The sequence below is a fragment of the Protopterus annectens genome, chromosome 8.part0 (genome assembly GCF_019279795.1).
Source record: "Protopterus annectens isolate FY-2018-M chromosome 8.part0, PAN1.0, whole genome shotgun sequence".
Taxonomy (NCBI): Eukaryota; Metazoa; Chordata; order Ceratodontiformes; family Protopteridae; genus Protopterus; species Protopterus annectens.
The window spans coordinates 194,249,043-194,272,728 of NC_056741.1; the positions used below are offsets into that span (position 1 = coordinate 194,249,043).

At 39.5% G+C, this 23,686-nt stretch overlaps 1 protein-coding gene across 1 annotated transcript in view; it reads right to left on the reverse strand.

The window, feature by feature from the left end:
- LOC122808188 (alpha-2-macroglobulin-like protein 1) overlaps nt 1-23,686 on the reverse strand; it is a 452,973-nt gene that overhangs the window by 81,861 nt on the left and 347,426 nt on the right. The window contains exon 19 of the mRNA XM_044079156.1: nt 2,988-3,210. Within this exon, the coding sequence (XP_043935091.1) occupies nt 2,988-3,210 (223 nt within the window). The remainder of the gene's footprint in view (nt 1-2,987; nt 3,211-23,686) is intronic.

A 23,686-nucleotide genomic window follows, 5' to 3' on the forward strand; every position in this document is an offset into this window, starting at 1 on the left:
AAAGCAGTGTTAGGTAGCAGGGCAAGAATGGTACTAACATAAAATAACATGTACTCAACTATGTGGATGGCAGCTCCCAGACCATTTTTGTGTGGGCTGAGATATACAGTCATTGGCTGACTTGTATGGCCTACAGGCTTGATGTAGTGGAATGCTTGGTCTTCAAATACATGTGGACATCAAGGTATGTGCATCACTTCCTGTTACAGACTGGGAACTTTCAGAGACAGACAAAGAACACAATGTGGATGAGCACATCTGTTTCTTCAACATGGCTGGGGAGGGAACCACCACCATGCATGGCTTTTATGACACCACCTGTCTCTCTCAAATGCTGGGAGCCATAATTTGTACTAAAGTGGTAATGAAATCCCCACCTGGTTACATGGAGAGTAGCAAATCATCAAGAACAGCAGGTTCAGTTCACTGCCAGGTAGTGTGTGACTCACATTGGCTCATAACAAATATGTCGATACAGCAACTTGGGAGAGTCCTCATGATTTCAACATATGGTTTATAAGTCATATATAGCACTGCTTCATGCACACTGACATTCCATAAAGCCACTCAGTAGTTAAGAGCAGGCACACCAATATGCACACATGCTACAGATGCAGACATAATGCTCATAATGCTACACATCATAATGTCTCCTGGCATGTCCTTACTGTGTTGCAGGCAATTCAAGATACCCACTGGAGCCGCAGTAAATAATACCCATGCAGAATCAATATGATATGGATGAACTGTGACATAATACTACTCATGCCCAAATCAGGAACATAGTGAGGAACATAGCCGAATGAGTAAGTGAGGGTTCAGCCTGCTGGAAGCCTGGTTGTGCTGCACAGTCACATCTGTGGATGCACTACTGTATTCCTCTACTTTGCCATTTTTTCCATAGAGCATATCTTTCATGCATCAAAGTATGAGTAGCTTTGGCGAGCCAGGGTGCAAAATTAGATTTGGTTCTGATTTTGCGAGTTGTGGTAAGAGAGTTTAAGACATCAAGGAAAATGTGGTTGAATTTAGTAACAGCATCAGTGAGTGAGAGAGTTTTTAGGTAAGAGCAGTTGATGGCAGAGAGTCTATAGTTAAAGGTTTCAGGGGTGAAGTTAGTCAGTTTCCTACAATCTCTGTAGAGATGGGGCTTAGAGAGATGAGGAGAGTGCCTTAGGGTAGAGATGGGAGAATGGTCACTAATAGAGTCAGGGAAGGTAGAAGGGTTACAATAGTCGTTAGGAGAGCTGGTCAAGATCCAGCCAATTGTGGAACCAGTAGCGTTTTTACTAAAGTGGGTAGGAGTAGTGATCAGTTGTGAGAATCCATACAAGTTTATGAAATGTTGGGGTGAGTGACCAATAAGGATGTTCCAATCTATATTAAGATCTCCAAGAATTATGGGTTCATAGGGGATGGAGGTGTTTATCCAGGAGAGTATACATTCAAGGATAGGGATGTTCTTACCTGGGGGATATAGACAGAGGCAATCGGAAACTTCCTATAGCTGTTGGTGTGGCAGACTAGGAGCAGTAATTCAGCAGGGGAGAAACTAGGCAGGGACATTTCTATAGGTGTTAAGTGTCTGTGAGATGGAGTACAAGATAGCCACCCCATCACCATTTTTGGGTGTCCTATCAGACCTATAGATATTGTATTGAGGTGACAGGTATTCAGAGGAATTGATATGTGGTTTTAGCCAGGTTTCCGATAAAGCCAGGATGTGAGGTCTGTGATACAATGCAATGGAGACTGCAGTCTGCCTAGAGTCAGTATGTGCAGAGTTACTGTGTACCATAAGAGCTTTGTCTACAAACATGACTTATCTGATTGTGAGATGCATGGCATTTGAAGACTCCCAGAACTTATGTTTAGTCCTCTTGATATCATACACGTACCCTTGGCATCTCCATGCAGGGATATTAAGAATGACTCTTCATCTTTGAGACTTGCAGTGGAAGGTGACACTATTTCTGGTTGCAGACCTCTCCACCACCACACTGCTTGTCTTCTGTGTGGCTTGCCATATTGTGTTGTTGGCATACTTCTGATATTGCTGTGTTGTGCAATTTCTCACAGCATGGCATTAATGCTGAAGACCATATGTCCCACAGAAGGTGCTTTAAAGGCTGGTTGCTAATGTATCTACCCAACAGGCACCACAATGAGTCCTGAATCCCTGCAGCAAGATATCACGGTCATCATCATAAATTTCTCTAAAATCTGCCATCTTCCCCAGTGGAGCATAAGAACACACCAAGGAGGAAAGAGACTATAAATGTCTTCCAGTAATTTTGGGGTATAGAGGTCTAGTATAGGCACACTCTGTTTTTAGCTTGGCAATACACAAAAGAGCAGTGTTAGATGATTAGAAAGACAGTGGAGGTTAGATGTATGTTACAAATATCAGAGTTCTCCAATGGTAAGCAAGATGGTAATAGTGGTCAATGCATGTATATAGCTAGGGTGCCTAACACAGTGGTCAAAAGTGAGGTGTAGATGATAGGGGGACTTCACAAGCAGCAAGGGTAGGGCTCAGAAATTTTAGAGATGATACAGTATGCTGGACTTATAGACTGCAAACCCAGAAAAACACTACTATACAGACAAGTACATATATTAGAGAATCTACATCTGCAGATATGCAATGTGCTGTGTGTGGTACATTTCAGATACATATTCACTACAGATTTACATGTTACAGATATGCAATGTGCTGTGTGTGGTACATTTCAGATACATATTCACTACAGATTTACATGTTACAGATATGCAATGTGCTGTGTGTGGTATGTTTTAGATACATATTTACTACAGATTTAGATGCTACAGATATGCAATGTGCTGTGTGTTGTATGTTTTACATACACATTTACTACAGATTTAGATGTTACAGATAACTACAGATTTAGCTGTAACAGATATGCAATGTGTTGTGCGTTGTACGTTTTAGATACATATATGCAACAGATTATTCCTCAATTTACCATGATGCAGTCTTGTAGGTAATTGAAGACCTTGGCCTTCAGTTCAAAACTTTCTCCCCGAATTACAGAATATGGAAGCAATGGTTCCAGAAAGAATGGTTTGAATGTCACTACTGATACAGCATCTGCCAATCCAAATCCAGTACTGGCTGTACAAAACATACTGGCTTTCCACTCAGTGACAGTGTCTGGAATAGGTAATGTAATATTTTTCCCCTGGTTTCTGTAATAATAATAAAAACATAAAAAAAAGTAACAGAACAATAATGAGCATATCAGTTTCACATTTTCAGTCACACCATCATCAAACCATTGAAAAGACTGCCTGTTTTACCTATATATCTAATACAGCTACATATACATACTTAAATACAGGTATATGCATATGCATTTAAAGTGGATAACATGTTTTCTAGCTTTATCTATTTTTATCATGCTTTTGAATTACGTGTGTCAAGGCATTTTAGATAGATGTATAGACAGACACACAGACACACCACACACACACACACACACACACACACACACACACACACACACACACACACACACACACACACACACACACACACACACACACACACACACACACACACACACACACAAACACACACACACACTATTTCTATCCAGTCAGGAACTCCAGATGCCATTAATATCAAATGCAAGCCAACTAGGTAGTGACAGTTAGGCCTTTCCTTGCACTGTTAAGTCATTTCGATCTACTCTAACCAATTCTGTGTCTGACATTAATTTGTAAAGCTTACCAAGGAAGGACTTTAAAAGCTTTGGGTGACTATATACAGACAAGCTGCATTGGAATGAAAAACAATAAAGTGAATAAACGAAAATAAAGACCAAGGCAAGACCAAGTACACAGAGTAAGCACAATAAATTCAAAATGAATCAAATAATTAGGCACTGGTTACTGCCAGCACTTTGTTTAGTCTAAGCCAAATCAATATGCCATATTAGTACAACTAAAATAAAACTGCATTCACAAATAACAAGACAATGATGAAAGAGCTGATAACAAAAAATGAAAAAAAAAATATTCCTGTGCAGGTTAAAAAAGGAGGCACCAGAGATTTAATCAAATACAGACAGAGAGACAGACAGACAAGGCACAGAGTGGTGATAGGGTAAGTATTAAACCCCCTAAGCCTTAGAAGATCTTCCTTCAATAACAATTGTCAGTGCCACTGAGCAGATACTAACACAGGATATGGATGGAGATTTTGGAGGAGAGGGCATGGGGACAAGTGTGTGAGATCTTGGAGGGGTGTGTAGATACGGTGGTTCAGTGACTTCTGGGGAGAAATGCGAGGTGTGACAAGTAGAATATTAAGGATGTTGCATGGGGACATGCAGATAGTTAGAAAGGGGATGTGACTAAAATGAACAGGAGAGCAAAAAAGAAAGCATAACTAACAGAAATGAGCAGAGGTAATATGCTGACCGACAGAGAGTGGCGTGTGATGGGAGAAGCCCAGAACTGGGACGTGTTGAAGGCAAGAGTATAAGTAACAGTGAAGGAAAGAGAACAGAAGGAAATTAGAAAGAGTTAGGGATGTTAAGTAAACGGCTGACAGAAGATGGAAGGTGTACATAAGAAATCTGCTGGAAAGTACCTGTCTTAAAGAAGGGCAGACAGCGGTGAGTGAGAAGGACAATGCTGCAGGAAACAGGAAGGGGAAAACAAGTAGAGAAGAGATGGAGAGACAAACAGAATAATATACTGACTGAGGATTAGGCCGAAGCAGAAAAACCAAGGAGGGGATAAGGTAAGGGGTGCAGAATGGTGGGATAAATCAGAAAGTGAGGAAGGGAATAGAAAATATACAGGAAGGGGCATATGAGTGGATGCGGATATGAGATCCACTAGTGGGCCATAGACCAATAAGCAAGACTAGACCATCAAAGGTCCAAGCAAGGTACTGATAATCTTTGATCCTATAATCAACAGCATCAAAACCTTGGGTGTAGGGACAACAGAATATGTATGATTACAGTAATAAAAGTACCACTGCTGGTCCTTTCAGGACAGTGAGGGAGGGAGGAAAGGTGATGAGAAAGAGCAGGACCAGGCTCCACATCACAGTCCATATTGGGATCAGCTACCTGACAACATTACTAATGTAACCAGGAAAGGAAAGAAAATGGCCTGATCATGTGAGGACTTTAGGTTCATGGTTCATGACATTGAGGTGGAATCTCTTAGCTTATACTGGCTATGTTGTGGCATAATCCACTTCTGACAGAGCAGCAGGGATCAGAGGGACAAAGGAATCAGTGTGTTACTACAGAAAGATAGACTACAACTCTGTGGGTGGTGGAGATGCAGAACAAACCTGGAAAATGAAGAGAGGTGTCACTGGCAAGCAGAGACTGCTTAAACTTTGATACTGCATACAGATATATATGTACGGATTTGCCCAGAAGAAGACAAAGGTCAGGAGAAGAACAATTTTGCTGAGTATAGAAGACAAGGTGCTTCTTTGGCATAAGCAGCAAACATTTAAATGGTGCCAGAAAGTTGCTCAGAAGCCAAAGAAGCAAAATGATGTCCTGGAAGGAAGAAACAGGTAAGAGAAACCAAGGCCGTTCTGGAAAGGAACTTAATCCAGGAGATAAAGGAGAGAGGGAGTGAAGGAATTTTGCAGGTACATTTCTGGGAAGAATAATGAGGACTCCAACCAAAGATGTTCATCAGGGATTTATAGGGCCAACAGGGAAAGTTCCAGAAGACTAAGAAAGTACAGCTGTGTAAGTAAACTTACTATAACATTAAATGTTCAAATGATCACTTTTGCAGTTGCCTAAGCTATATGGTTTATATCCTGCATATGATATAACAGCCAGACATCTTCCAAAGCTTCAGGGCTGAGTAAAAAGACAGGTTTGGGTGTCAAGCCCTTCAGAGTTTTCATGCCAACAGAGAGAGGGAGGCGGAGCACTGAAAGGACAGTACAAGAAAAAACAAAGATAAATGTCCAGACCCTGGCATAAACAACATACCAAAATAAAACAAGGTGAGTGGAAGAAGGAGGCTGGTACTGCAATAGTGATCATTTGAACATATACTGTTATGGTAAGATTACTTACATAACCATACTATATTTATCATATTGATCACTGTAGCCTTAGCTATATGGGTAGATTACCTTAGCTTACTTTATTTGGTAAGTTGAAGCAGAAGAGTTCAGGATCTCCTGAAGAAAGGTCCTTGCAAAGCTTGATCTAGACCTACAGAAGGAATCAAGCTTACAGTGCTTTGTAAAAGTATGTACAAAGTACCAAGTTGGAACTTCCAGAATAATCTAGAATTCAAACCTTTCCAAGAAGCCATAGATGAAGCCAAGTTCTGCATAGAGTAAAACCTGACCCTGTCTGAAATAGTTTTGCTGTGGTGAGTATAACAAAAGGTAATAGCCTTTGACAACCATTTGGAAATAGTCTGTTTGGATGTAGGTTGTCCTTTCTTCTTACCTTCTCAAAAATGAGCAATTGATCTGAAGATCTGAAATATTTAGTTCTGGCAAGATAGTACTTGAGTTATCTGTAGACATCCAAGGTATGGAATATCCTTTCTCTCTCATTTTAGGTTCATGAAAAAAATAGGGAGATGGATGGTTTGGTTTAAAGTGAAATCAGCTACCACATTAGACATAAAAGAAAGATTAGTTCTCAAAGAAACACTGTCCCTGATGACTGATTTCCCATAAGAGCTTGCAACTTAGATACCCTTTCTTGCAAAAGTCAGAGCAATCAGGAACTGTTTTCTTTGTAAAAAACTTCAAGTCAGCCAGGTTAACTAGATCAGTTGGAGCAACTGTTAGCTTCTCTAACACAAAATTAAGATTCCAAGGAGGTGTCACCAGTTTTCTTAATGGCCACTTATGCAAAACCCCTTTCAAAATTATTATAACATGAGAATGCATTGAGAGATTAATGTCTATGGGCAGACTTGCTGAAATGGCTGATAAACCTTGATAGAGGAATAAGAAAGGTTATAGGAGAGAAGCCAGGGGAAAAGTAGCCCTGCGTGAATGTTTTCACCAGCTAGAAATCATTTTCTATAACAGGCTTTCTTGTGTCAGTACCTGCTGCACATCCTCAGTAAACAGGCGTCTAAAGGGAAGTAAGACCCTGTCATCCAGGCAATCAACTCAACTTGAATGGGGTCAGGATGTATCAGATACTCCTGCTTCTGTGTAAGTAATTCTAGTCTGTGAGGAAGCTTGTGGTAACTGCTCCCTGGCCACTTCCAAAAAAAGGGAAAACAATGGTTGCCTGGGCCAGAAATGAGTCACTACAATAACTGTGGGGGATTCCTTCTAAATCTTCAAATGTACCCTAGATATCATTGGAAAGGGTGGTAAAGCATACAAGGGCATTACTGTCCAAAGAAAGGAAAAGAAAAGGCATTTGTCTTCCAGGACTTCTTGCATGGAGTCCTGCAGCAGAATCTTTTGACATGATTGTTCAGAGAGGAAGCAAATAGGTCTGCTTGAGGAACTGCCCACAGATGGATCAAATCATGGAAGATCCCCTGATCTAATTTTCATTCCTGCTGGTCTGCAGTTGTTCTACTCAACTTGTCTACCACACAGTTTTGCTATGATGGAATGTAGGATGCCTGTAGAGTGAGACTGTGCTGTGATGCTATATCCTAAGGTAATATGGCTGGTCTGCAAAGGGGTATGACCTGGCTCCCCCTTGCTTCTTGATGCAACGCATGACTATGGTTTATGTCTGTAAAAACTGGAAGAGGTCCTGGGGACCAAAGATGATTCAGAGATCTGAGTGCCTGATCAGGACAGGCATCTCTTTTATATTTATGTGCTTGCATCCATCCTTGGTTTTCTACATACCTTGTACTTTTATTCCTCTTGAAACTACTCCCCAAGCAAAGACCAGGGCATCTATGGGGACTGACTGTTTTGTCACAGGGAAGAAAAAGAGGAGACCTTGATTTAAGGACATCTGCTGTCTCCTCCAACTGATTTCTCTTCTGACAAACATATGCAATAGGATTTGAAAAGATAAGGGATGTACTAGGACCAAACAGCCTTTAGATACCATTGTATCTTTCTCATGTGGAGCCTTGCCCCAGGGTATCATGAGACTCACAGATGTCATGTCACCCAAAATCTTGAAGTAGTCTCCCATGACCAAAGTTTAAGTTGAAAACCTTAGAAATCGATTTAGGTACCCATCTATTTTTGATTGTGAAAGAAAATCTCATTGAACCGAGGTGTCTTGCTGACACCCCATGAGTAGAATTTTGTGTGAGGAAGTCAAAAAAGTCTTTGGAATGTTCTGTTGGAATCCCAGCTTGTGAAAGAGATCTCTCAAGGAAGATATTCCCAACACTTGAAAAAAGACTCTGCAGAGAAAAGCAAGTCATCTAAATATGGAAAATTGTGAATACCCTGTAACTTGCAATGAGCAATAATTGGACTTCAATACCATATAAGCACTCTTGGTGCAGTGGATAAGCCACAAGGCAAGGCAGAGAACTAATGCCATGATCTGGGCACAAAGACCCTTCAGGAACATCTGAAATCTTAATGAATAGGGATGTGATGATAATCATCTTTTAAATCTAATGTCACCAGGAAACCTGAATGAGAAAGAAGAGGTAACCAGTCGTGAAGTGACACCATGTTGAATCTGGGTACTATCACACATGGTTTATGAAAGAAAGATCCAGAACTGGTTTCCAAGAAGTTTCTTTCTCTGACCCTAAAACATCTTTGAATAAAAACCTTACCCTACCTGGGAATGATGATAGATCTATCACCCCTTGGGACAGCAGCCAATGAAGGACAGCTGGAAATAAAAGAGTCTAGACTGGCTGATATGGTATTTCACTTCGGAAAGGAGGAATATCATCCCACTGCTGTCTGCAACCTTGAATGATATTCAAAACCCATTTGTCTGAAACTATCTGTTGTCAAAGAGAAAAGTAGAGATTCAAACTTTCTGGGAAGAAAATGGGTCTGTCAGGTTGGGGATGATGGGGTGATAAGGTCCTTTGAATATTCATTCTGTCTTGTTGGACTGCCCTTGGTTTTGGGAGGTACCAGAATTGTTTTTGACCCTCCTTACTGTTTCTTCTTAAATATCTGTTTACCTGCATTGTTTTTGAAAGGAGGGATGAAAAATCTTAAAGATTCAACCTACCCTTTCATCACACTTTTGATCACCTCCGCAGTATAGGGGCCAAAAACCTAAATCTCTATCCAAAGGAGAATTTAAAATCTCATTTTAACAAACTCTGTGAGGTTCTGAGAATGCAGCCAGGCAAACCTCTACAAAACAGCATCAGTGACCATGGCCCTGGAAGAAGTATCACCTAAGTCATATACTGTACACAGTGCAAACAAAATCTCTACAAAACAGCATCAGTGACCATGGCCCTGGAAGAAGTATCACCTAAGTCATATACTGTACACAGTGCAAACAATGAGTAGCACATTGTACAACAGAAGAAACAAAATTATTTAAAACAGGGTTTTCCTCAAAGAAAGAAACTGCAGACAAAGCATTGCTCATACTTTCACAATTAGTCAGACCAAACTTTAACGTATGAACCTGACAATTCAAAACTCGGAAAGTCAAAGCTGCAGAGACATGCACTTTTTTGTTTCCCCACATTTGTCAATAATCTGCCCATCCTTATCAAAAAGTGTAGGATTGGAATTAATTAAACGTTTAGCAGAAGTATGATTAACTAAAGCTATAGCTGCTTGGTCAGATTTGGGAATAATGTATAAAAACTTAAAATATTGAGGAACTTTATACATCCTGTCTGACGTTTTAGGGACAGCAGACTGACTATCAGGAACATTGCAGGCAGTAACACACACATCTGCCAACACTGAAAAAACTGGAGGAATGGGTGAATGTTTTGGAAATTCCATCTGTAACACTTTGTAGTATTTTCTGAGGGATTGCGAAACCTCACTGTTCTCCAACTGAAAACATTGGCACATTCTGAAAATAGTCTCAGAGAAAGAGAACCCCCCCCACAGGGAGAATCAGAAACTGAAGTCTCCTCTGTAAAGAAAACTATCTACCTGTTTTTTCATCTTCATGTCTAGATTTGGAATCTTAAATCTCTTCAGGAAAAGATGCATCACACATTCTCAGAAATAACTTTATAAGAAGGATTAATAAACTTAGTGGATCCCTGAGACAGATGCAGTAAACTACTTCTGTATAAGGAAATTTAAGGTGTAGAAGGTACATATTCAGCGTTCTAATTCTTTTTGAGAGGAAAAAGGGTATTAATAGTGTTATTAATGGCAGCTGCAGCAACTTCTCCAAGTATGGGCACAGCATTCTAACAAAAAGTTACTCCTTCCCTTTTCCATCAATCAGGACAGACAAGAGTGTCTGTCTCTTGCCTAGTGAGGGAACCCCGGTACATCCTGTTTACAGAAGCTACATTAGAGCAGGCATGGGCAAACTACGGCCCGGGGGCCACATGCGGCCCGTTAAACGTTTTGATTCGGCCCCCCAAACTTGAAAAAATTTAATAAATTAACCTCGTTAATGTTTTATTTCCCCTGCAATTCTGATGTTTCCTCACTAGATGGTGCACTCTAGATATATTGGCTTTGTTGAGGTGAAGCGTAGGCCTATTACTACACGTTTGCACTTTACCCTTTGACCCACCGCCCCTCTATGAAGATGAGCGGACCCAAGAAAAGGAAAGTGGACAGAGAATGTCGAGTGTTCAATAAGGAGTGGACAACTAAATATTTTTTCACTGAACACCGATCATCTGCTGTTTGCCTCATATGCCAAGAAACTGTGGCGGTTTTTAAAGAGTATAATATTAGCCGTCACTTTGCCACAAAGCACGCTAATTATCCTATCAAGCTCTCAACAAAAGAACGGGAAGCTGCTGCTGAGAAGGTGGCAGCTAATTTGAAGGCTCAGCAAAGTTTTTTTCACCGTCAAACTGCCATTCAAGAGTCAAGTACCAAGGCCAGTTTTATGCTTTCATTCAAAATAGCAAAGGCCAGCAAACCACTGTCTGAGGGTGAGTTTTTAAAAGAATGTATGGTAGAAACAACAGGTATTTGTGCCCGGAGACCAAAGACAAATTTGAGAAAATCAGTTTATCACGGCGGACAGTGACTCGCCGTGTGGAACTAATAGATGAAGATATCACCAGCAGATTAAACAAAAAGGCGAAGTCATTCACTTTTTATTCTTTAGCACTGGATGAAAGCAACGATGTCAAAGACACTGCTCAGCTCCTCATTTTTATCCGAGGAATCAACGAAACATTTGAAATAACGGAGGAGTTTTTGACAATGGAGTCTCTGAAAGGACAAACACGGGGAGAGGACTTGTTTGAACGGGTGTCTGCTGCCATCGAAAACATGAAGCTTCCCTGGAGTAAACTTGTTAACGTCAACACAGATGGATCTCCGAATTTAATGGGAAAAAACATTGGCCTGCTGAGGAGAATCCAGAATAAAGTGAAAGATGAAAACCCTGACCAGGATGTCATTTTCCTCCACTGCATCATCCACCAGGAATCTCTATGTAAATCGGTGTTACAGCTGAATCATGTTGTGAATCCTGTGGTGAAACTCATCAACTTCATACGCGCACGGGGACATCAGCACAGTCAGTTCATTGCGTTCCTGGAGGAAACTGATGCGGATCACCAGGACCTGCTTTATCACTCCCGTGTCCGCTGGTTGAGTTTGGACAAAGTGTTTCAATGAGTGTGGGAGCTCAAAGAGGAGATTGGCGTGTTTTTGGAGTGGCAGGGGAAGACTGATGAATTTCCTGAGCTGAGCAACAAGAGCTGGATGTGTGACTTTGCGTTTGCTACGGACGTATTTTCACACTTGAATGTGCTCAACGTGAAACTGCAGGGGAAGGAGCAGTTTGTGCATGACATGTACACAAACGTGAAAGCCTTCAAATCCAAGCTGGCTTTATTCTCCAGGCAGATTTTGAACAAGTCATTCACTCATTTTCCTAGACTAGCCACGCTGAAAGAGGCCGGAGCAAAAGTAAAGAAATACAGTGAGTCACTGGATGCACTGCACGGAGAATTCTGCCGTCGGTTTTTAGATTTCGACAAAATTGACAAGTCACTTCAATTGGTGGCCTTTCCTCTGTCACAAGACCCTGAAACAGCTCCAGAGGAGCTTCAGCTCGAACTGATCGACCTTCAGTCCGACCCTGCCTTAAAAGAGAAGTTCAGCTCTCTGAAACTAAATGACTTCTATGCTTCACTCAATGATGCCGCGTTTCCAAATCCAAGGCGAAAAGCGCAGATGATGTTGGCTTTGTTCGGCTCTACCTTCATGTGTGAACAGACCTTCAGCGTCATGAACATCAAGAAAGCCAGCCACAGATCCAAGTTAACAGACCTACACCTCAGATCCATCCTGAGAATCGCCACAACAAAACTAACTCCAGACTTTGATGCGCTGGTTAAAAAAGGAGACCGACAACACTGCTCCCATTAAAATGTGTGTGTCTCCGTGATACGCACGTTGTTAAAATAAACAGTGCGCGCAGATCAAATATAACGTTCACAGACTGACTTGCTGCAACTGTTTCGTCCTTGCATTGGTCGTTATTGACTTTTGGCACCGGGGAATCAAATTGAATAAAAGGAACAGGACAAGTACATCTGCATCTCCTACCGTTTTTGAAAAAAAAGACAGTCAGGAGGAGTGTGATGGTGATATCCTGAAGGATAACAGAACTTTCAGTGCTTTAAAATAAAATGGTCATTTATTTGATTTTCAGTGTTTAAAGACTCATTTCGAAGTCAGAGATTTTATTGTAATGCTTTTCTTCATTTTCAATGGAAATTAAAGCACATGTTTTCTCCATATCCCAAGATGTGTATTTTTCCCCCAATGAGGTGATGTTTTCAAAGCATGCCATCTATCTGCTCCTGTTCCGGCCCCTTTGTCAAATGTTAGAACTCAATGTGGCCCACGAATCAAAAAGTTTGCCCACCCCTGCATTAGAGGGACCGAGGGTAAAAGATGAGTGACCTGAGGTGCAAGTAATAGCCACAGCAGGGTCACTGACCTGTGGCTGAGGCAAATTGCTAGCATGCTGTGGTGGCAAAGGCTATTTGCTTAACTTTTTCTTTTTGAAACTGGAAGGACCAACCATGGGGCCACCAGTTTGTTCCATGGTCAAGCTGAAAATGGTGCCTTTTGTCCAGGGAAAACAAAAAGCAAAAGCTGATAAAACTTAAAATTCCTTTAAAGTCACTTTTCCACATAAAACACAGTGAAAAGCACATTAAAACACTTTACCAGCCCCCCAAAGTAAATTAATAGAATTGCTAGACAAAAATAAAATTTAGTTTAAATAGTTTTAAACTGACAAGAAAAAAGAAGGTTCTTGTTCAAAAGTACAACACAGTCTCATCATTGTCTGTTGAACACAAAGTCATAGCTTTAAAATAACTTTCATGAACAGTGAAGTGTTATCAATCAATATTTTAAAATAGATTTTTTTCCCAAAATAAATAGCAGAAGCTGACCAGCAGTCCTCAAGCCTCTAATGAGTGTACTCTTCAGTGACAAATGCTCTGAAGGGCTTAACACCCAAACCTGTCTCTTTTGTCATCTCAGGTCAGGCTGACTAATGGTTTCGGTGAGTAGAAGGTGCCCTGAAGCTTTGGAAGCTGGTCGACTATTATATCCTGTGCAGGATTTAACCCATATAGCTAAGGCTACTGCTGCAGTGATCAATATGATTAGGTAATTACTGACTAGTCAGCCTTAGCCTAGTGCCCATGAGGATGATGGGAGTGGATCCTGAATAATGAGTTTGAGGCTTTTCTAAAGCAGAGAAAGTTTCAGAACCTAAACTAGCACAAATTCATTGCCAAGATAAGGCGACTGTCTAACCTGATACAACTCTTTGAGCATTCTATGAGTGGATAACAGCGAGCTGAAAGGCAGAGCAGCTGGGAATATAGGCTGTCTGACTTCAGAACTGTACCAAAGAATATGGAGCAAGCTGAAACTGCTAGGTCTCAGGAAGAAAAAAATCTTATTAACTTGCTGAATGCATTGCTGCAAGGAAGAAATTGGAGGGTGCAAGCTAGGGAGAGTTCCCAGGAGTGAGTGAATGATCGGTAAGGTACAAGTGTTAATACTGAGACCATTATTTATTTATTTGTCTTTGTTGACTGGGAAAACTCTGACTGGGCAAAACCCATTTACAGCACAGGCCCAAAGAGTAAAGCACCACATTTATATTACAAATTATGTACATTTATAATTACAGGGTGAAAACATCTATATGTAAGCTTATTTGCATGATTTTTAAATATTTTTAAATATTTCTTAAATTAACATAACATTTTAACACAAAAACACAAGAGAAAAATTAGCATAAATTGTCTCATTATTGAATAGAGAAATAACATATAGTATTTATAAGTGATGGTTGCAGGGAAACATCAGACTGAGGTATTTTTGAGTTTAGTAATAACTTGAAGAAAGGCTTAAGAAAGGAATATGGCTTAAAAATGATAAGGGAGACATGAAAGGAGAAGTTATTTAAATGAACAGGAAGACAAATGAACAGAGGAAGAATTGCAGTTAGTGGTGGGGCATGAGAAAAGGATAAAAAGTAAAAGTTCAGGAAATAAGTGCAATATGAGGAGGAATGATAATGTACAAAAAGATTGGGAAGCAAAGTGACCATTAGAGATGGAGAAAAGTAATCTGAGTAAAACTATCACCAGAAAAACAGAGCCAGCCATCTTTGGCATAGGTGCTGTTTAGGCAACGTTTTGAAACTATCTAAGTTTTCTATAAGTTTTAACTGTGTAGGAATCTCATTCCAGAGTTTTTGACACATATTGAGAGTAGAGACAGTGTCCAGCAGTGTTGAATATCTTACTGATACACAATAAAAGTTTATTGCTAGCACAAAGCTCTCTAGTGAGTGAATAGTACAGTAGAGTATTTTCTAATGCTGCAAGTCACGGTGGTGCGGCGGTAGTGTTGTCACCTCATAGCAAGATGTTCTCCCGTTCGATTCTCGGCTGGGGCGCCTTTTGTGTGGAGTCTGCGTGTCCTCCCCATGGTCAAGAGGCATTCAAAAGACATGCGTGAATGGACATGCTTTTGTTGAAAGTTGGACGTCGGGCTGGCACCTCAGCACCATAAAAATCGACTGCCAATCATTAGCAGACCGGAGTTCTGCTATGGTGACCCCTAACCGGGAAAAGCTGAAAGAAAAACAACAACAAGAAAAACAACAAGTATTTTGCAATGCTATGCATTTGTCTGTAGAGTACAGTAGGATGTGGGCAATAGTTATATTTGAGAATGTCAACTGGTTTGATCATCTCTGATATGCTAACGACTAATTTTATTTGGAGATGTTACAAAAATCAGAGCTACATTTTAAATGCAAGAAGTAACCAAAAAAGGGGCATGGCATGCTGAGATGTGATAACTGAGGCCCTAGGATGAAATGTACAAGGCTCTACATTTTGAACATATCAAGCTGATGTTTACACATAACTTAGAAGATGCAGCACTAGGACAGACAGTGGCTGAGAAGAGCAATGGGGTGATCATGACCCCGGATTTGAGCTATCCGATAAATGGACAGTATACAACATGAGCAGCCAGCATTGTTGGGATGGTATTTTCTTGGACATATAATCCAGCAATAGGGAAACTCTGCTGTCATTCTGTCACAACTCTGTGGAGACCACATAAAAAAAAACTATCAGGAATTCTATGGATTCCATGGCTTTAACAAAGAGAAAAATCAAGAAGAATGTGAAACAGCTGGAAAGCATACAGAGGAAGGTCTTGGAGGTCATCAAGAGATTTAGGAAAAAGTGCCCAGAAGTGCCAAACTTGTATTCATTAGAGAATAGGAAATAAAGAGAGATAGACACATAAGTAAATTATAAATATAAATATATGCAGTGAGAGAGAGAAGATAGGAAAATGATTCTAACTGAGACACCTAAGGATATGTGTGGGAGTCACGGCCATCACGTGAAGCTGGAGGATATTGGGAGTCACGGCCATCACGTGAAGCTAGAGGATATGTGTGGGAGTCACGGCCATCACGTGAAGCTGGAGGATATTGGGAGTCACGACCATCATGTGAAGCTGGAGGATATTGGGAGTCACGGCCATCACGTGAAGCTGGAGGATATTGAGAGTCACGGCCATCACGTGAAGCTGGAGGATATTGGGAGTCACGGCCATCACGTGAAGCTGGAGGATATTCACTTTAATGTGGTCTTGATAAAATATTTTATGCGAGAGAAACAAGAGAGGGCAGAATGATAGCTCCTTGGAACAGACCTGATAAAGGTAACTTCATCATTATTATTTACAGCAACTGCTATTATTTATTTGCTAATTAGGTAATCCTACCAAATAGGCATTCCTTTCCAGTAGTGACTCAGGAGAACTGTCTTGTTATGTGACTTGCTCAGACTAGCATAAAAGTCAAACAGAGGCTGAGGGAATCAAACCCTGAACTACAGAATGCAGGAAAGTGATGGTTTATAACCTTAATCATTGGTGCTAAATGACAGAATGAAGGGCTCCTAAAGATGAGATCCCTTAGTAGTGTCATGGTCACCATGAACTTTATAAATCAAGTGCTTAAATTGTTCTTGGACCACTTCTGTTCTATTATTCTGTCTAACTTCAAAGTCCTTAGCCATTCTGCACTGCAGACTGTAGACAAGTAACTGACAAGTGGCTAATACTTCAACAGTACAATTTAAAACACTCCTAACGACATCAGTACAATTTAAAAACACTCCCAATGACATCAGTACAATTTAAAAACACTCCCAACGACATCAGTACAATTTAAAAACACTCCTAACGACATCAGTACAATTTAAAAACACTCCTAACGACATCAGTACAATTTACAAACACTCCTAACGACATCAGTACAATTTAAAAACACTCCTAACGACATCAGTACAATTTAAAAACACTCTCAACGACATCAGTACAATTTAAAAACACTCCCAACGACATCAGTACAATTTAAAAACACTCCTAACGACATTAGTACAATTTAAAAACACTCCCTAACGACATACCCTACAGATTCCTGACTCTGTTCTTGAACTCCCCTGGATAGCTCACTCTTCTTTTCTACTCTATCGATAAGCTGTCCTCCAACCCATCCTGCTAGTAATATCTGATCACTACTGGAAGGTGTTATGTTGACTGTACATCATTGTATGTATGTATTCACTATAAGTCTACACCTGTAGATTTAATTGTATGTGTTTATTCACTATACGTCTACACCTGTAGACTTAATTGTATGTGTTTATTCACTATAAGTCTTCACCTGTAGACTTAATTGTATGTGTTTATTCACTATACGTCTACACCTGTAGACTTAATTGTATGTGTTTATTCACTATATGTCTACACCTGTAGACTTAATTGTATGTGTTTATTCACTATAAGTCTACACCTGTAGACTTAATTGTATGTGTTTATTCAATATATGTTTACACCTGTTTACCTCTGTGCTGTGCCTGGTATTCACTGTGTCTTTGTTATAATTACTGTTACTCAAATTATGTTATTTAACCATTGCTTACTATGTACATTTATTTCTGGAGCTTTTCTCTCCAGTGCTCCACTGAAAAAGGACATATGTCCAGTTGGACCTTCCCCATAAACAAATGTAAACTAAATAAAATCAGTAAATAAATAAATGCATGTTATACCATTTGCCAAACATTTTCGATGCTATCCTTCCAGCTAGTTATACATAAACAAACACTGTCCTTACAAATTGGATTTAGAAGCCGTCCAAACCACCTAATTATCTGACACAGTCCAGACTAGAATGGACAAAAGGCAGTTGCTCTTAAAAGGACATTCAGATAAGCTGATTGCAACTGTCTCCTTAACCTGCAAAATCTTACCTCCTTTATAATGGAGATACTAATGTAAACAGTAACATGGTTTGAGAGATATATGTTCTGTGGGTGAGCTAAAGTTCTTATCTTCTCAATTACCTATAACAATGAATATTTCTGTAGATGTTTCCTAAGAAAAGATCCCAATTCCTTTCTTATTCTGTCTAGTTAAACAAAAAAATTCCATCTAGGCATGGATTATGCAGGTTTCACTCATAAGGTTGTCTACAAAAGAAATATCATGCTTTTTTTAAAGTCTAATCTAGCTACGTCTTCTAACAAGGAAGAATCATTTTCAGTAAAGTCCAGGGTAGAAAAAGTCTAACCACTGTAAAACATTTTGACAGATTCTGTTTAAATACACCCCACAAAGACTGGCCATAAAATAACATTTATGGTATGAACTTCATATTGTGATCACAAACAACTGATAATTTTTGCAAATAAAACTGAGTAGAAAAAAAGAGAGTTAGTAATTCATACTCATAATATGTAAGCAACACAAATAAGTTGATGGTAATCAATGATCTGATGCAGGTGCAATAACAGATATTGTCACGTTCCACTTTAATAAATCAGCCAAAACACCAAAGACTTTTGTCGACCTTTAGTGCTTGAAAATAAGAATAATAAATGCATGAAGCTTTATTAAATATAACTTAATTTCATAGGAAAGGGAAAACATAAAATGACCATACATAAGGGCAGTGTACCACCACTTTCATCTCCTTGAAAGAAACCTGTTGGCCACCAATGAAAAATACACAACTGTAACAAATTACAACCATCAAAGTAGGTAGTGTCACCCCCCCCCAATCACATACACACAAACCCTACTTAAGTATACCAAGTCTGAGATTGCACTACAATGGAGAAAGGGCAAAGTTAACCATGGTGGCCAATTGGTTACTTTCCCGCAGATGAAAGATGATGTTCCAGGACTTCATGCTTCTGCTGTTATGACATTTTCGTCTTGCTGTTTTTAAACTCAGCAAACTGGGCTGCAATGTTATGAAGGGTTGAAGGGGAACCATATATATATATATATATATATATATATATATATATATATATATATATATATACACACACATACATATATATAGGTTTGCTATTAAAATTACGAAAGTGAAAATTATTTCGTAATTAAATGTTGACATTTATTGTCGAATCTATGTATTTCCGACTGTTCAGAATGTGGAAAACCATCAGTAATTGCCCAAAAAGTTGAATTCGACATTTTACGGCAATTACCGACAATGCCACCCTTGCCATAAGTCCCTAACTTGTATTAAAAACATCCCGTTTTGCAGGGAGGCAAGCCCCCTGTGCCCCCCACACCCCCGCTAACTATATATTCCGACTCCAAAATTGTACTACAGTAAGGAAAGGGATGTATTTCCCTAACTGCACTGTACCGTAATCTCTGTACATCCCTTCAAATTTATATTAGCGAATGCACAGGACATTCGCTAATATAAATGTTTGAACATTGAGAATGTACTCATATGATCATGGATCATGGGATCATGGGAGGTTACCAGGCTATCAACCTAGAGGTCATTTCAAGCCTAGTCATTTTATCCCAATGTAATACGAGAGATACTCTAGTCAGTGCCCAAGATTGTATTTATTAATGACTGCCCATGTCCAGGAGGATTGTGGGCAGTATCCCCAGTAAGAATTTATGGTGCCCCATCCATTCGTCTAGGTTCCTTTTGAACAATGTCATAGAGGTGCTCTGCTTCACATGAATTGGCAGCCTATTCCAAAGACACACTAGTCGCTGGGAGACAACTCTGTCCCTCCAGCATGTCCTATTCAAGCTGCAAGCTAAATTTAAGTACATGGAATGGGTAGCTCTAGTCCTGTTTGATTTACAGATGTACAGCACATTCATTAGGCTTGGGTCGCAGATTGCTCTGTAAGCCAGGCATAAGTCTCCCCTAAGAAGTCTATACAATACTGAGCATAGTGACAGGGACTTTATTCCAGTTGCTGCAGGTGTTTTGTATGATACATAATGAAAGTGGCATTATACTAAATTACGGGTCTGATAAGTGATACATATAGAGGTGTTATAACCTCCTTTGTTCTATAGGCGATGCCTTTGCTAATCAAGTGTGTTACGTAGAAAGCTTTCCCTACTACAGTAGACACATGGTTGTCAATGTTGATGTTGCAGTCTACTTGTGATCCCAGATCTCTTACCACTTCTTAGGCACATAGGGTATTGTTGTTAATTTGATAATGTGAAGGGAGATTGTTTTACCAAAGGGAATGATGATGCATTTCTTTGCATTCAGTTTGAGACTGTGACTATGACACCAGTTGTTGGTCTGCGTAAGACCATCCTGAAGTATACTGACATAATTTGGGGATTCAATAATTGCATCCAGTTTGTAGTCATCCACAAACCTGGTCAGCCACAACCCCTTAGTTTTGGCTGAACTTTTGAGAAGTATACACCAAACAGTAGGGGGCCCAGCACTGACCCTTGTGGCACCCCACTGGGTCTGCTGGTTGATGTGGAGTCACCCACTTTGATAGTGTGTGACTGGTTTGTGAGCTAGTTGGCAACAAATCTTACAACAAAGTGGTTTATATTCAGTTTGCTAAGTTTATCAGTAATGCCTGAATGTGGGATTGTGTCAAAGGCCTTTGCCAAGTTGAGGTATGCTGTTTGTACATATTTGCCCTCGTCAATGGCCCTGGTCACATTTTCGAAGTAATCCACCAGATTTAACAGGCAGGATCTGCCCTTGCCAAAGACAAATTTGGTTGGATCCAGGGTTTGGAGGTTGCCAGTGTCTCTATTTATGAGGTCCATGATGACGCATTCCATGGCTTTACAGATAAGGCTGGTCAGACATATGGGTCTATAATTCCCTGGGTCTGTTAGTAAGCCACCTTTGTGGGCAGGAGTAACTTTGCTGTTCTCCATGAACAATTCGAACATCTGTAGTTCGAATTATTCAAATGCATACAGTCTCACATCGACATTTTAAAGGTAAACCATATATATATATATATATATATATATATATATATATATATATATATATATATATGTAGATTCACTTTAGAAGCTTGAATTCCCAAAAACTAGAGCTTCATATGGCCGAGACCATAAGATCGATTTTTGGAAACTCAAACTCCTAAAATTAAGCGTAAAAAAACCCAAAAAAATACAGGGGGGCTTTGCCCTCCTGCACCCCCCTACTTAAATATACCAACTCCGAGATCATACTACAATGGGGAAAAGAGAAATATCCCATTTCACACTGCATGTGGAAGTGCAAAATGGGAGATTTCCCGTTTCCTGTCAACATCGCAATAAAAATGAAAACATTTCTTACACACAGAGCGTACAAGGATCCTTGCCTCTGTGTGCAAGTAATGTTTTAAGGTAAGTAAAGTGTTATTTTTTAACACTTTACATATTCGATTTACTGAAAGTTCGAGCATATGATCTCGACCCTATGCAATTCGAGCTTTCAGTAATTTGATTATGTAAAATGCTCCCATATATATATATATATATATATATATATATATATATATATATATATATATATATATATATATACGGATTCACTTCGAAGACTGAAAGCCCACAATCTTGAATTCCATAAGACTGCCACCCAAAATCATGAAAGTTCAAAAGACTGAAAACTCAAAAGACTGAATCTCAAAAAACTGAAAACACACATGATACATACATTTACTATATTCCAGTGCAAAGACATAGAGAAACAAATACAAGACAAAACATATTACTTTCCACCAAGTATAAGCAGGGGGGCAAGCCCGCCTGCACACCCCACACCTCCACTACCTAAATACATCAACTCTGAGATCGCACTTCACTACACTAACAAGGATATAAGGTTTGGCTCCTTCCTTCTTTATTTGCCTGTGTTTTCTATAATTAAGGGTTTAAGTTTTGGCTCTTTCCTTATTTATTTGCCTGTGTTTTCTATAGTTAAGGGTATAAGGATTGGCTCCTTTCTCCTTTAGTTGCCTGTGTTTTCTGTAGTTAAGGGTTTAAGGTTTGGTTCCTTCCTCCTTTATTTGCCTGTGTTTTCTATAGTTAAAGGTACAAGGTTTGGCTCCTTCCTCCTTTATTTGCCTGTGTTTTCTATAGTTAAGGGTATAAGGTTTGGTTCCTTCCTCCTTTATTTGCCTGTGTTTTCTATAGTTAAAGGTACAAGGTTTGGCTCCTTCCTCCTTTATTTGCCTGTGTTTTCTATAGTTAAGGATTTGCCTGTGTTTTCTGTAGTTATGGGTATACAGTTTGGCTCCTTCCTTCTTTATTTGCCTGTGTTTTCTGTAGTTAAGGGTATAAGGTTTGGCTTCTTCCTTCTTTATTTGCCTGTGTTTTCTCTAGTTAAGGGTATAAGGTTTGGCTCCTTCCTTCTTTATTTGCGTGTGTTTTCTGTAGTTATGAGTATATGGTTTGGCTCATTCCTTCTTTATTTGTCTGTGTTTTCTGTAGTTAAGGGTTTAAGGTTTGGCTCCTTCCACCTTTATTTGCCTGTGTTTTCTATAGTTAAGGGTTTAAGGTTTGGCTCCTTCCTCTTTATTTGCCTGTGTTTTCTATAGTTAAGGATTTGCCTCTGTTTTTTGTAGTTATGGGTATACGGTTTGGCTCCTTTCTCCTTTATTTGCCTGTGTTTTCTGTAGTTAAGGGTATAAGATTTGGATCCTTTCTCCTTTATTTACCTGTGTTTTCTGTAGTTGTATAAGGTTCGGCTACTTCCTTCTTTATTTGCCTGTGTTTTCTATAGTTAAGGGTATAAGGTTTGGCTCCTTCCTTCTTTATTTGCCTGTGTTTTCTGTAGTTAAGGGTATAAGGTTTGGCTCCTTCCTTCTTTATTTATTTGCCTCTGTTTTTTGTAGTTAAGGGAATAAGGTTTGCCTCCTTCCTTCTTTATTTGCCTGTGTTTTCTGTAGTTAAGGGTATAAGGTTTGAATCCTTCCTTCTTTATTTGCCTGTGTTTTCTGTAGTTATGGGTAAACGGTTTGGCTCCCTCTTTCTTTATTTGCCTGTGTTTTCTATAGTTAAGGGTATAAGGTTTGGCTCCTTCCTCCTTTATTTGCCTGTATTTTCTGTAGTTAAGGGTATAAGGTTTGGCTTCTTCCTTCTTTATTTGCCTGTGTTTTCTCTAGTTAAGGGTATAAGGTTTGGCTCCTTTCTCCTTTATTTGCCTGTGTTTTCTATAGTTAAGGGTATAAGGTTTGGCTCCTTCCTTCTTTATTTGCGTGTGTTTTCTGTAGTTATGGGTATACAGTTTGGCTCCTTCCTTCTTTATTTGCCTGTGTTTTCTGTAGTTAAGGGTATAAGGTTTGGCTCCTTCCTTTTTTATTTGTCTGTATTTTTTATAGTTAAGGGTATAAGGTTTGGCTCCTTAATTCTTTATTTGCCTGTGTTTTCTATAGTTAAGGATTTGCCTGTGTTTTCTATAGTTAAGGGTATACGGTCTGTCTCCTTTCTCCCTTATTTGCCTGTGTTTTCTCTAGTTAAGGGTATAAGGTTTGGCTCCTTTCTCCTTTATTTGCCTGTGTTTTCTAGAGTTAAGGGTTTAAGGTTTGGCTACTTCCTCCTTTATTTGCCTGTGTTTTCCATAGTTAAGGGTATAAGGTTTGTCTCCTTTCTCCCTTATTTGCCTGTGTTTTCTATAGTTAAGGGTATAAGGTTTGGCTCCTTCCTCCTTTATTTGCCTGTATTTTCTGTAGTTAA